The sequence below is a fragment of the Tinamus guttatus genome, unplaced genomic scaffold (genome assembly GCF_059628265.1).
Source record: "Tinamus guttatus ecotype Peru unplaced genomic scaffold, ASM5962826v1 Tinamus_guttatus_pri_ptg000047l, whole genome shotgun sequence".
In the NCBI taxonomy this organism is placed as follows: Eukaryota; Metazoa; Chordata; class Aves; order Tinamiformes; family Tinamidae; genus Tinamus; species Tinamus guttatus.
In genome coordinates, this window is record NW_028288581.1 from 2030338 (window position 1) to 2044835 (window position 14498).

The 14498-nt window shown below is 44.4% G+C and overlaps 1 protein-coding gene across 3 annotated transcripts in view; it reads left to right on the forward strand.

The window, feature by feature from the left end:
• Positions 1-14498, forward strand: part of ARHGEF7 (Rho guanine nucleotide exchange factor 7) — a 113557-nt gene that overhangs the window by 35687 nt on the left and 63372 nt on the right. For all 3 annotated transcript variants that reach the window (XM_088538510.1, XM_088538517.1, XM_088538524.1), the window contains exon 3: positions 13025-13109. In XM_088538510.1, the coding sequence (XP_088394636.1) occupies positions 13025-13109 (85 nt within the window). The remainder of the gene's footprint in view (positions 1-13024; positions 13110-14498) is intronic.

Genomic DNA, 14498 nt, shown 5'->3' on the forward strand with positions numbered 1-14498 from the left:
GCCCTAAACTGCTGGAAGGAAATCTCAGAAGTGTTATGAAGTACTATTTGCCTTTTTATCCTTAATTGGCAAGTGTTAGTTTTAAGGTTTTTTGACTGGATATTGCCACCTACTAGATCCAGGCTAGGCTACTTATTTCCATGAAAGCTTGTCCTGAATTCCATAGATACATCCTTAGATACTGGTCAGAAGAGTATTTAGACCTGTATTGAAAATCTTCTGTCCTGAGGAGCTAGTGTGTTCTGCTGTGTGCGAAACTACGTGCTCCGTGATGCTACGTTAGCATTAGCAAAATGCTTACACTGCAACAACCTCTGCCAGCCGCAGAACCCCTCGAAAAGCACCTGGTAGCACCCTGACCCTTCCTCAGCCGGTCCCCAGCTCTGGTGCCACTGTCCTGTATGAGAGCAGTGTGCGGTGGTGGGTGGTTCTGCCTGTGGCTGAACAGTCCCCCGAGCTGCCGGGGCAGCTCCTCCTCGCAGGCATTTGCTCTTTGACGTTGGTCATCATGGGGGTGGTTGGTGTGTTATGAATCACCTGCTTCATGCAGTCACCACAGAGCAGATGATGGTTGAGCTCGCTGCCTTCGCTCCCCGCTGTGGGAGCTCAACAACTGCTTCCTGGATGGGGATGCCGGATCAGGGCAGAGTGGATGAGCTGAGATATGTTGTAAGTAAGAAAATGGATTGAGAATCCTTTTTTGTGAAGGCTGGAGCAGGAGTGGTTGTGGTCTGGAGACGGCATTGGAGTTAGGGTGTCTGTAAAGCTGAAGAATACGGCATGAGGTTAGAAGGAGGAGGTAAGAAGGAGGAAGAATACCTGAATAGGAGGAAAGGATGAATTGAGAGGTGCTGCAGGGCCTGGCTGCTCATAGTAAAACCTTTAGTGATCCTTGCTAGCTGGGCTACCTGAGCCCTGCTCAGTACTGGGAAATAGTGTGTTTGTGCCGAAGGGAACCTTCGGTTGGATCCCAACTGCCCAAGGCCACTTTCCATTGCTAAGCAGGCTTGTGGCGCAGAGAGCAGCCCTGATTTCTGTCTTGGTTTCCAAGGCAAGGAAGCTTTCATGAGTGGGGGGCTTTTTTTCTGGTTGTCACATAGATGGTCCTCGTGTAAAACATACAAGAATTGCTGAAATCTTTCATGACTCCGTGTCATGAGTTATTTGCCCCATTTTGCATGCCGCTCCTGCTCTGAACATGTCAAAAATGTGATAGTGGTATCAATTTTCATATTTTGGGCTAATTTTTCATTATAGCATCTCTTAGTTGATAAATCAAAATCATAGAATTCTTGCAGTAGGTGGTTTCTTGGGAAAGTTATGCCAACTTCTCTCAGCCTGTGTCCCTGGCAGTACTATGAACAAGCAGAATTGGTGCAAAATGCATTTTTGATGGCATTTCTAATCTACCAGAAACAGGCATCTATTAATACTTTTTTTCCCTGTTATTCCATTAAATATTGAGTGTGAGTACTGCAGAAAAAAATATTATCGTGCTTCAGCATGATGCTGAATGGTTGTTTTTGATGTTGTGTATGTGTGGATTTTAGCTGAATTTTTTGCTATTGGGAAAATAGCTGAACTGCTGTGCCATTTTCCTGCACCCGTAATGAAACTTCTTACCTTGACAGACGAGTGATCTCACTCCCCCGCGCCGTCTGATCCTGCATGGGGCCGGTTGAACTCACTAGGCTTGCAGCAAACGTCCTGCTTCTTGCTGGAGGTGCTTTCTGCCAGCCTCGCTGTTGTAACTGGATCACGATGTGGGTTAAATGAGCTGCACGAGGGCAAGGAGGGGTGGGAGCACTTGCTTGGGGTGTTCCCTGCCTGCACTGCTGTGTTAATTGCTTGGGGTGTTCCCTGCCTGCACTGCTGTGTTAAGTGTGGATGTATCCTGAAACCCGGCCCTGGGTGCCGGGCAGGAGGGTTTAGCGGGCGGCGCGGCGCGTTTCTTGCCCCGGGTGCCGCCTCGCCGCTCCAGGGGGTGACGCAGCAGCGGGGTGGCCTCCCGTTATGGGCAGTTGTGCTAAATCCGTATGGACTTTCAGGTTCCTCGCCCAAAGGCGCAGGGCTCTGCGGCTGCTAAACCAGCCCCGCAACCCGCGCGGTTGCTTTGAGGCGGAGCAGGGGGTGCAGGGCTCGGCGCTGCTCTCCTGCTCCCGCGTCCTGGCCTGGGCCAGTGCTCTCCAAAGCGCTTCCTGAACTGGGGGTGTGAACGGCGGGTGACCCTGGTTCACGTTATTCCAGGTGCTTGGAAGATGGGGAGAGATCTAGCCCCTTGGCTCCTTTCTATATTGGTGCTTGGTAAAATCAAAATTGCAAGCTGTGAGGAGAAAGGGCCCACTTCGGAGTAGCTGTAGCTCTGACTGCACACATAGTTTTCAACTCTTTAGTGGTTTTAAAAAAGTGAATTCCCTCTGATCTAATCAAGACCCAAATCCTTGGTTTCCGGTGCGTGTTCCCTTCTGTTAATTATTCTGGGATCGCCTGCTTCCAGCTCGTGGTTCTAAAGGAGACTGTGAGCAGGCTCTACACTCTCTCGCAGGCCATTATTCTGGCTTGGGTTTTGGCACTTTCAGCAGCATGTTCAGGAAGCAATTAAGATCTCTGATAAACGCCCTTTTAGCAGGAGGGCGGAGCAGTCTTCTGGCTCCGTATTGTCTCTGCATTTCTAAGCTGTCTTTATTTTTTCCCCTATTCCGAGTTTTTTTTTCTGGGTTGTGTGTTCTAATCACACAGCATCAAACTCCACCCCATGCCAGAAACCTGAAAATGCCAGTTCCCCTTCGGGCTTCCTGCTTAGACTTACTGCACAAGCCTTCTCCTCTCTACACAGCTCATGTATCTATGGAAAAAAAGAAAGAAAGAAGACAGCGCCCGCATGTACGCAAAAATGTGAATCTCATCAACAGGCTGGTGAACAGTGGCCACATTGAGTGTGTCTGAGGTTTGAGGCACTGCGGTTTCCTCCCCACTGGCGCTGGACATAGGCATCATCTGACCTGTATCCGTCTGTTCCAGATCAAACATGGGCATGTGATAGCATTTACATCGTGGTCAGAGCACGTGATACCTCGGTCAAACAGCTCGCAGGAGGCTATTTTAGGAAGGCAGATGATTACTGTTGCAGCAGGAGGATTACACCACCACCCCACACATACACACTTTGTGCATGTCTGTCTTTCTGAACTTCGATTTTAAACATTTCTGTCTCAGCAGCCTTAGCGTGTGTCTGTGGTACTTTGATGGTTGCAACTTTAACTGAGAAGTAGCTTCTGTTATCTATATTTTATAAGTAGAGAACTGAGTTACAGTTAACACTGTAACTCCCAAAATTAGCTTTCCTACTCTTTTTTTTCCACAAATATTTGTGAATGTATTTTCACGAATATGAGGATATATATTCAAATTCATTTTTCTGTCCTTTTCCCTCCATGCAGTGTGGCCTTTTAAACTAAATTGATATTCAGAAACTCATTCTGAAATGTTGACAGAACCCACACCTAGACTGAGGAAGGCTGCAGTCAGTTGTCCAGCAATCCCTCGTTGCTGGGTCTTTAGGTAACAGGATAGAGTTTTGCAGTTCAGCTCGTGGGTGGTGCTTTATTTCAGAGAAGACTCTCCATCTCGGAGTATTTAGATTTCTCCCTTCCTAATGTTTGAAATCTGGTTGCGTGGCCTCCCCTGTATCCAGTACTTAGTTAAGGGGGCAGGACGGGCTCCGTGCTCCTCGGACCGCCCTGTAATCCCAAGTAGCTGTAACTGCTGCTGCCCGGTCGTTCTGATGTCTGTTACGATCGAGCGTGATCTGCTCAAGTTCAGGCTTCGTTTCTGTTCCTCTTGGTATTTTTGGTTAGTGGGAACTGCTGGTCCCGGGTTTGAATGTTCACAGCCTTTTTTTTTTTTTTTTTTTTTTTTTTTTTTGATTTGGTCTCTTGAGAGCTGTTTTCTAACTTGTTTCTCCTGACATGTTTTTTTAAAAGTACATGCCAGGAAAAGATTGTGAGTATATGAAAATGTGTGTTGTTATAATGTATGGGTTGCTAAATACTCTGGATTCGCTTACTACTTTAAGACAGGAAACAGTGAGATTGCTTTTAGGTCTGGCGTTACCTATAAATCACAGAGGGGAAGGTATATTTCTACCTGTGAAATTTGCCTGAAACATCAGGGTGTGGACATCCTCCAAGTTGTAAGTGCTCTTACAAAGATCTTCCTTCCATGTTACTCGTTCCTGGTGATGTTCAGTGAGGTGATGGAAAGATAGGTGTCCAAGAGGCGTCTGAATTAGCAGAAGCCCTGGTATGAAGGAATAGCTTCCCAAAGGTACAATCCACTACTCCGATTTTGGGGGAGAAAAAAAAATAAAATAAAATAAAAAGACGTGCAGCCACTCACGGGCCCAGCTGCTCCTATAACTGTTTTCATCTCTGCCAGGGATCAGTCTTGTAAACTCTGCCACACGTTACCGTTACAGGCATCTCATGCATTTAGAAGACTAAAAGCTCCTGTTTCATATTTTTGTAGCTACAAACTACTTATAAACTAAATACCAGTTATTATCTCATACCAAGACCTAAAAAATGTACTGTCCTCTACTTCATTGATCTTTAATAAGCAATTATGCAAGATAACTTAATAAAGCGAGATTAATCATTTCTGAAGTGTAACTTATATTACGTGAATCAAAAATGTAATCCTTGAACGGATATTCTTGGGAAAAGCAACAACCAGAAGCTGTCTTCCCTTTCTGCTGCCTGACGCTTTGGAGAACATCTCCTGTCAGGAGTTTTGGGTTTGGTTTGAAATTTGGGTGCAATCACTGTACTAACTGTGGCGATCCCAGGTACAGTTCTGACTTACAGCCCACTTGCATTTCTTGGTGCTTAAACTAGTCATTGGTGGTGTCTGGAAGAAACACCATGAAAGCCAGAGCCTTTATTTATGAGAAGATCACTGATGCATTGCAAGTTATATTTACTGTGAAATGTATGCTGATAAAGACTGCAGAAATAATATGTGCTCTTTTCTGTCACATGGTCAGATGAAACAGATCAAAAAAAAAAGAAATGTTGCGATGCTCTTGAGAAGCTTATGGGTTTCTTGCAAAACCATTCTGTGAGCGCAGAGACTTCAGCCTTGACTTCTGGAACATTGTAGTTTAATGGATAATGGAAGAACTCGGTAGAACGCAGTAGCAAATTCAGTCTAGTCATATAACCTTAGTCATCACAACGCTACATTCCCGTGACCTTCATCGAAGTAGACATATCACAGATGCAGAGCCTTTACTTTGAGAAGTAAAAGCATCTCTACTTTTTTCTTTTCTCGCCCCCCCCCCCCCAGCAATTTATATACTACTTCTAAATTTACTCGGACGTTTTTTGTTCTTCTGTTCCTAGGACCTGCTCCACTGGGAGAAGGAAGGACTTCATATTTGTTATTTTCAGAAAGTAAAGCTACATATAGTTGGGTAGAACTGTTTGCCTTTATGCTTCATTCTCCTGTAAATTTCCCCAGAGCGTGTGGCTACTTAGACATGTACTTATTTTTCAGCTGTGATGGTAGTCTGTCTCATTTATGTACTTATTAGCCAAAAATTAATTTAATACACCGGGAGAATTCTGGCAGGCTTGCTATCTTCTTATCTTGACATGTTCCAAAAGAGCATCATTGGTTACCCTTTACATCACATGGATTTTATTTATTTATTTATTTTTTAAAAAGACGTGTTTACTTAAGTACAGGGAATGCAGTTTCCTATCCTTTCCTTGAAGCCTTTATGAAAAAAGATTGCAGGTACCTGTTATTCTGTCAGCCTATAAACTTAGTGGCATCTCTGTAGTTGTCTTACCTGTCCAGAGCAAACTGTATGGGAAAGAACAAATGAGAAGAACAAGCTCTAAGCACTGAATTAGTATTAAAGACCTTTTGATATGAATATTTATTTGGATATTACAAGCTCAGGGTTGGATATACCTTTGTGACTGGGTGCTTATGGGAGTGCTGCAGGAGGAAGGACTGATCCATGACCTGATAGGTGGTGACCAGTGACACTCTCTGTAGCAGAACATGCTGAGTTGCCAAGGGTGTATTTTGTAGGGTGTTTTTATGACCGTTTACATACAGAATTCACAAAGCATTTTTTGTCCGGGATTTCCCCATCTGTGTTACCTGATTTAGAAAATCAGTTTACATAGTTCTTTTTTATATATAGCAGAGAGAGAGGTGAGGCTCTCTGGGCTCTTTCCCACGTATGTCTGTGGCTGAGTTTCCCCGATTAGATACCTGCCTTTGTTGTCGTTCTAGATGCTTATGGAATTACTTTGTTTCAGATAAGGAAGTAGATGTCAGTTGCCGTGTTAGCAAGAACTGAGAAATCTCAGCGTCAGTGTCCTGATCAGTTTTAATCCATAGTAGTTAATTCTGACAACTTTTATTTTGCCTGTATTTCCAAGAGAGTGAGCTTCTTTAAGCATCAGTACCTAATTATTTATGAACATTTCATTTCACTAAATATCTCTGTAGCAGTGGCAGCTGCAGTTCTCACTGTGTGCTTTCTGTAAGATTCAGAGCTCCCAAAGCAGTTCAGTGGTGATTTGGAATGGAGCTGTAGTTATACATAGATCTCGGTCTGCCGCGCAGAGAAAATTTGGAACAGCCTGATGTTTTCTTACAGGAAAGCAGAAGTGCAGATGGCGCTAACCTTTCCGTATCTATTTTTAAATTACATCTTCTCTTCCTGCTTGTGAAAGTCCCTGGTTTAAAATACAGGATTGCGTAACGTTTGTGCTAACAGAAATCCTCCGAGAGTGCCTTGGTGTGGGCTCTGCTCTCCGGCTGGGCAACGTCCTCGCGAGAGAGACAGCTCGAGCAGGCGCAGCAGATGGGCGGCCCCTCTCCGGAAGGCTCCTGGGGCTTCTTTGGGTGCATTGCTCCCCAGAAACATCTGTGCTGAGATCCGCCAAGAACAAGCTGAGTGCCTGTAGCTTTGCTGCTGCTAAGTATAGGTGTTGCCTTTGCAACAGGGTCTTAGCTAGAATGGAATTAATGCTCTGCAGCATCCTCGGTGTTTTGATGCAGCTAGTTTGGGGTTAAAAAAAATCCTCTGGCTTTGGAGTTTAAAAAAAAAAAAAAAAAAGTTTTGGAGCTGGGGAAGGCTTGACAGATCTTCAGGGACATTGAAATAAGCTTTAGTTCTCTTCAGATTTTGATTGTAAATGCATATTTGGGTATACATACATTAGTGTGTACTAATTACAGTGTTCCCGGTACAACTGTTATTCTGGTAACGCCTGTTTTTGTGGATATTAGGTCTTAAAGGTGTTACTCATTATAGGAATTAAAGCTTTTATGTGATGTGGAGTCTTAGTGCAATTATGTGTTTTACTGCTGAGGAGTAGATTCACACGTGACCAGTAAATTTATCCGAGATCTCACCTGAAGTTTTACATATTCCTTACCAATGAGTTTTAATTTCTCTGGGAAACTGTTACTAAACCACATAGAAATCCTGCGCTTCCCATCTATTCTAGTAGTTTTTTTCAGACTTTTCCTCTCATCCTACTCTCAGCTTTTGAAATGTGATCCTTCTGTTATTATTATTATTCAGCTTCCCCTTGTGCTGTGCGTTACCAGACCCGGGAAGCAGCGTGCCCCATGCAGCCTTTCAGCACACTGTAATCATCTTTCCTTCTCCGATTTCTTGTTCCCACTTCCTTGCTCTCGGTTGTTGTAGCTCCCAGCTTTCCTTATCTCCCCTCTCCCAGACGCAGCTCTCGGGTGATCAGTCGCTGCTCAAGGAACAGCTGTTACATAATAGCTGGAGCAGACTCAGCTCCACTTACAGCCAACCTAAGGTTAGAGTAAACAAAACAAAAAATGCTTCATCTGTGGCCTTATCTGTGTAGTCTTTTATAATCTAGGCTTTTTAGAGGGAAGTAGGCGGAGGAAGATTGAACCCGAGTGGTGTTTTGGCTTCCCCCTCACTCTCTGGTCAAGGGGTAGAAACGTGCTGGGGGACTGGAAAGGAAGTGGGCGATGGAGGCTCTCAGTGTTTTTAAAGAAGGGCCTCAATATCTGACCGTGAGGTTTTTGTTTGTTTTTGTTTCCTACCACTTGTTTCTCCGTGCCGCCACGGCCAAAGACACGGCGGTGCATCCAGGAGGAGCAGGTGGGATGACGCACTCCGCGGTCGTGCTGGGCCTTTTGCCCAGCTCCGCAGGTGAGGCCGGGAGCTGCTGCTCGTCTCTCCTCATTTCCTCTGCTTGAGCCAGCCAAGGTGCCCAGCACCTGCTTCACCAGGGCCCCAGGCTGAGCGGGACAGTGTCCTGCGCCCTTGGTGCAGCCTGGGCTTTGCAGCGGGGCCTGGGCTGGCCCTGCGGGGCCGCTCGCGACGCGGAGCCGCCACAGTCTGCGCTGCCCGGAGGAAAGCAGTCAAATGCTTGGAGCATTAACATCCCATGAGGATACTGCGTGCGTGTTCAGGACACTATTTGAGGGAAGGGGAAAAAAGGTATTTATTAAAAAGAAACTTTTCTGGTTTGCTCATAACCACTGTATGTGTGTGTGTGTGTTTTTTTTTTTTTTTTTTTTTTTTTCCTCCACTATGGCTGTTAGTCTCACCAAGGCTGTCATGGTGGAGGGATATGTGCAAGATAAAACTGCTGGAAGATGTATGACTTGGAAAACAAACAAACAAACAAACAAGTTTGTGTCTGGAAGCTTATCAGAAACACCTTCCTTCCCCCCCCGCCCCCCCATCTCTAGTTATAAGCCTTGTCTTATCAGGAGAAACAAGCTAATTAAAATCCTTCCTCCCTAATTGGCTTCTGATTTCATGGGCTAGAAAGGAAGAATAAAATATTGTAAGAACATCTGAGGCCTTGAGCCTGGGTAGGCTGGGCAAATGGAGCTTGCTGCAGGCTTATTGGATATCTTAATTGGCTCTCACCTTATGTATTCCTGACCTGCTTTTGTACTTTCCTTTTCCTTTCACTAATCCCTTAGTTAATGCTTTTGCAGCTTCAGTATGAACTTGCAGCATATCCCTTGCTGGGATGAGAGAGATGAATAGTGCTGTGTTAGCTTTATTTCCTTAATGCTGAATAGGAGTCCCCATCATCTGAGGGTTAGCGGTTTAGATGGCTTAAAATGACCTTGGATGTATTGCCATGGCTGCGTTTAACTGTGCTGGAGTTTAAGAGCTGTATACAGAAGCCAGCTTTACTTTAAAACGAGTATGGATTTGGTACCTGACAACCATTATGTGGACGGAATGGATCTCCAAGGCATTTAGTTTGCTGTTTAAGAAACAGCAGTGATGGAAAAATCAATACGGCTCATACGATGTGTATTAAAAATTTGGCTAATTAATAGGCTTTAATGCAATTATAAATGAAGGATTGCTGCCCAGCGCACATCCTCCCGTAGGGTATTCGATGCAGTTGGTACCCGAGCGCCTGACGGAGCGCTTCAGCGACGACCTGTTCATTACTGATAGCGTCTGCGGCCGTGTCGCGACGCGTGGGGACCCGCTGTGGCGCTGTGAGCAGGCGGGTCCCCGTGCTCCCGGGGGATGTCTGGGGCTATAGGTAACCCCTGCATGTTGGGCGGTTTGGCCAGGCCTGCTTCGAGGATCTAGTGTCTGTCTGCGATAGTCACGTGCAAGGTGTTGAGAGAACAGAAGAACAAGAGACTCATTAAAGAGCAGGAAAACAAGCCACTGGTGGGAGATATAAATGGGTCAGGCTGCTTAGCTTGAAGCTTATTGATTCCCTGCTATAACTATATATAGATTGCGAAGTGTTCGTGGTGCGAGGCTCCTAATGTAGCTCTGTTCTTTCTCTATTTAAAAGATGTGCTTTATGTTAATGCCTATATAATGCATATCTGTAGAGGGTCAGCTCTGTGGACTTTAAAAACAAAGGAGTGATATTTATGTGCTCTATTTAACTAGCTTGTTCAAAAGATTTCACTTGTCTGGGTCTGATGTGATTTATGTCACTTTTATACTTGCATCCTGAGCAACTGCTTATCTAGCTCTCTTGGAGGAATTAATATGCTCATTAGACAAACAAGGTTCATCGGGGTGGTATCTCTGTCTACTTCAAAATACTGTTTGCAGAAGTAAAGGAGCATCGGATGTATTTTGCCCTGAAGAGTTGTTTAGCATCTATGTATGCCTGTCACATACTGCTTAAGGGACAAGCCTCAGTATTTTCAAGCTAGTAGCTCTTAAAGGGTTTGCTTTTTTAGGTCTTGCAGCTGTGGTGAGCACACGCGGCTTTGAACACCCGTCGTGCTTCTGACCGGATTGGTACAAACGGGCTCCGGCCATGTTACAGAAGCCAGGCTGGCCTGTTTTGGAGATGGCTTCTGTCTGTTAATGCAGTGCAAACGCCAGATTTCATTGCTTACTAAGTTAGTTTATTCATAGACATTCATTTATTTAGTTTAAAATTCCTCTGAGAGGTTAAATTCTCCCTTCTCTTATCGGATGCTGCGGATGGTGGAGTGGCGGTGACGCTTGCGGAGCGGGGCTTCCTGGCAAAAGGGCCTTATATAAATGGCAAGGAAGTGTGCGCTTCTCCCATCCTCTCATTGTGCTGCTTCCTGGGAAGTCGCACAGGAGGCGCTTCCTGGATACAGGCTCTCCGGTGGCATTGTGCACGTCGGGGCCATCCAATCGCGTCGCTCCCGATGTCCCTTCTAGTCCCTGCATAACAGGAAAGCAGCCTTGCTCGCATCCTGTTGCTCGCAGTGAGCCCGACTTTGGTGGAGACCTTTTAGCTCTATTGGAATTCAAAATGAAGGTGAGCTTAAAATATACAATAAATTTATGTGTGTATATATTTTCTTAAGCAAATTTTAGTGATAGTGTTTAATCTATAGTCTTTATCCCTAAGCTATAACGTTTAACCTTTTTAAAATTTCCTCCCCTCCCTTCACTAACATTTTTTTGGATCCATTTCTGGGGTCTGCCTTCCCTGACACTGAGTAGCACCAAACAAATGCCTGTCTCTCTTGTAAATCTTTTATTTACAATTGAGATCCCTGTTTCATGACTTTGTTCATATTTTTAATGGTCTTGTCTAAAAACCACTGCAGGATGTAGGTACCCAATGATGACATTTTTAAACTCTGGCTCCTTCTTGTTCTGTAGCAGCTTGATTTTCTTTTCTTTTTTTTTTTTTTTTTTCCTCCAAATTGAGGAATGTTTGGGCTCATCATGGTTTTTCCTTTCAAGCCACGTTTACATACTTTACTGTCTCTTTATCAGTGTCTCTTCTCATATCTGTTTATCATAAATTATGCCATTAATACAGCTTGAATGTATCTCTGTCCACTCTGCATAAAATCAAATAATTTATTGGATTACTTTCCTCCAAGCGTGTGGAATGTTTCAATATTTTTTGTCATGTTTCAGGACAAGAAACCTACAGAATTTGTATTTATGAGACTCCCTCATCCCTCTACTTTTTCCTTAAAGTTTCAGCTAAATATGAATAGTCTTTAACTTAGCTTTAGCCCAGCTGGCTAAACACTAATTCTTTGACTGACTTTACGCAAGCGATGGCTGCCCGGGGCGCGTCGTGGTTCACCCGATGCTGTTTGCAGCAGTGCTGCAGCCTCGTGTGGGTTTCCTGAGCTGAGGACGTGTCTGGAGCTCGTGCTGCCAAGTTGGGGTTGTTGCTCAGTGGGACCAAAGAGGAGCTGTGGTTTGTAGCTCATAGGCAAAAATATATAGCTTGGAAGTCCAGGCGTTAATGTGTTTAAGTGCCTCAAATATACTGTGAATGTGGGAGAGGCTTTTTCTTCCATGTGGGTAACATGCGTTTCGTTAAATATTTGGCAAATCTGTTCTGCCTTTGTCTGTTGTGTGGCTACTTTAGATAAGTTTTATGCCAATACTTGGCATTTCTGCTCGTTTCAGCCAATCTCCCTTTTTTTCCCAGTCCTCCTTCCTTTCTCCTTCCTGGCCTGCTCCGATTGTTGTTTCCTGGGTGGACAGGCTGTCTGATAATGCCCCTGGGATGGGTCTGGTATCAGGAAAATAAACAGGTCCTTGTTGAGATAAAGACTGCTGTGCTGCATGAAACTCAATCTCTTTCTGTTTCTTAAGTCAATTGGAACAAGGAGCTGGGTCTTTATTGTCCTCTTTCTAATCTTGCACAAGGGAGTAAATACTGTGACTCTTTTCAGCCTGGACAGGATCTATTGCAGAGCTGTTTTCATGAGGCTTTGGATGAGTGTTTCCATTATCTCAGGCAAATATTATGGGTCACTTTTAGTGCCTGAATATCCAGATGTTTAATGTCATCACCCAGCTCCTCAAAGTACTGTATTTTCTACAAGACAGTTTGAGGTTTGGATCTCTGTATCATGATTTAAAAATAATAAAAATATAAAATAACTTCTAGCCACTTCCCCCTCACATGCATACATAGATTCCAAATATCATTCTCCATTTAACTTATCCAGTAACTTTATGCTTTGTAAAATTCATTAATGTCAAGGAACTCTGTGCCCGTAGAATGTAAACAGCATGTACATTAATTTAGTACTTCTTAACAAGAAGGGTTTTTTTTGAACAATCAAGTATAGTGTCTGCAAACTATTACAGAAAAAGGAGAGCCTGCTAAGAGTAATGCAGTTCTTTCAATGCTATCCAATAACTTTTGGGCCAAAAAAACTGTGAGGAAAGTTGAATAAAGTCTAATTACCTGAAGAGAGCACTTTTCTGTAGTTTAATTGGCACTTGGTATTTTTAGCTTCTGTGTTCTTCAGTTTTTCTCACATGCAACTGTTTCTGCATTCACTTACTGATTTTAAAATGATTTTAAAATATAATAAAAGCCAAGCACTCATAGTTTTAGTTGTCCATAGCAGCTTCTGAAAGGACGATCACCTACATCAGGAAATAGCTTCTACAGTTGTGGCTTGCATGATAGTAATGGTGGAAATGCTTAGATTAAGTGTTTTTTTTTGTGTATTTAATGTATGTTTTTGTTTTTGTTTTTAGACTTTCGATGCAAATGATCTTTATCAGGGACAGAATTTCAGCAAGGTTCTCAACTCTCTAGTTGCTTTAAATAAGGTGACTGCAGGTAAGTAGAATCAGCTGTTTTGATGCTCTCTTGTTCTCAACCCACATTAGTACATATTTATATGTGTTGCCATATCCATGGTAAAATGAACTTCAATAGTCTTGTAGAAGGTTTCTTCTTGCAGTTAATTCTGTACTTGCTGTTTTAGGACTTTGGGGCTTCTCAGGATTCTTTAGTCTTTTCCGTTGCAGGAGTGTTTTTTTTTTTTTTTTTTGCAGTGAAGCAAAAGGCAGTGAAGCCTTGTATAGAATCCCAGAATGGTTGAGGTTGGAAGGGACCTCTAGAGATCATCAAGTCCAACCTCCCTGCTCCAGCAGGGACACCTAGAGCACGTGGCACAGGGTGGCATCCAGGCGGGTTTGGTAGATTTCCAGAGAAGGAGACTCCACAACCTCTCTGGGCAGCCTGTTCCAGGCCTCTGTCACTCTCACAGGCAAGAAGTTTTCCCTCTTGTTCAGACAAAACTTCCTGTGCTTCAGTTTGTGGCCGCTGCCTCTTGTCCTGTCTCTGGCCACTACTGAAAATAGTCTGGCCCTGTCCCCTTGAACCTTCCCTTAAGGTGTCTGTATACATGGGTTCTACAGCTTAAACAGGTCCAGCCTCTCCTCATATGATAGATGCTCCAGTCCCCTAATCATCCTCATCGCTCTATGCTGGGCCCTCTCTAGAAGCTCAATGTCCCTCTTGTACTGGGAAGCCCAGAACTGCACCCAGTACTCCAGGTGCGGCCTCACGAGAGCTGAGTAGATGGGCAGGATCCCCTCCTCAGCCTGCTGGCAACGCTCCTCCTGATGCGGGCGAGGATCCTATTGACCTTCTGGGCTACAAGGGCACATTTCTGGCTCGCAGTCAGCCTGTCCACCTGGGTGCCCAGGTCCTTCTCTACAGAGCTGCTCTCCTGCACCTTGGCCCCTAGCATGTGCTGGTGCCTGGGGTTATTCCTGCCTGGGTGCAGGCCCCTGCACTTCCCCTTGTTGAAGCTCATGCACCACCCGTTTGATAGCAGCTACAAGATGCATTATGTCTCTTAGGGGACAGGGCTGTAGAAACAGCTCACAGGTGATAGGTGGCAGTGCTCCTTTGCAGGAAGAGGTTGTGCTAAGCAATGGAAATTGTTTCAAGTACGGTCGAGAGATGTTAATATTGGTGACCCTTTCCATCTTCTTGCCATTCCGTGCTGGGGTTTTCCATTATCAGCAGCACGTTCCAGTACTGCTCATCAGGTAAGAGGCTGGAGAGAGTGGAGATTGTTTGGAAATGAACCGTGATTGCAAACTTCAGTGTGCGGAGAGCGATGAAGCTGGTATAAAGAAAAGTCAGTGGTGAATCAGTGTTGTTTGTTTTAACTGTACTGCTGGAAATATCGTGTCATTTTTATACACTCTGGCA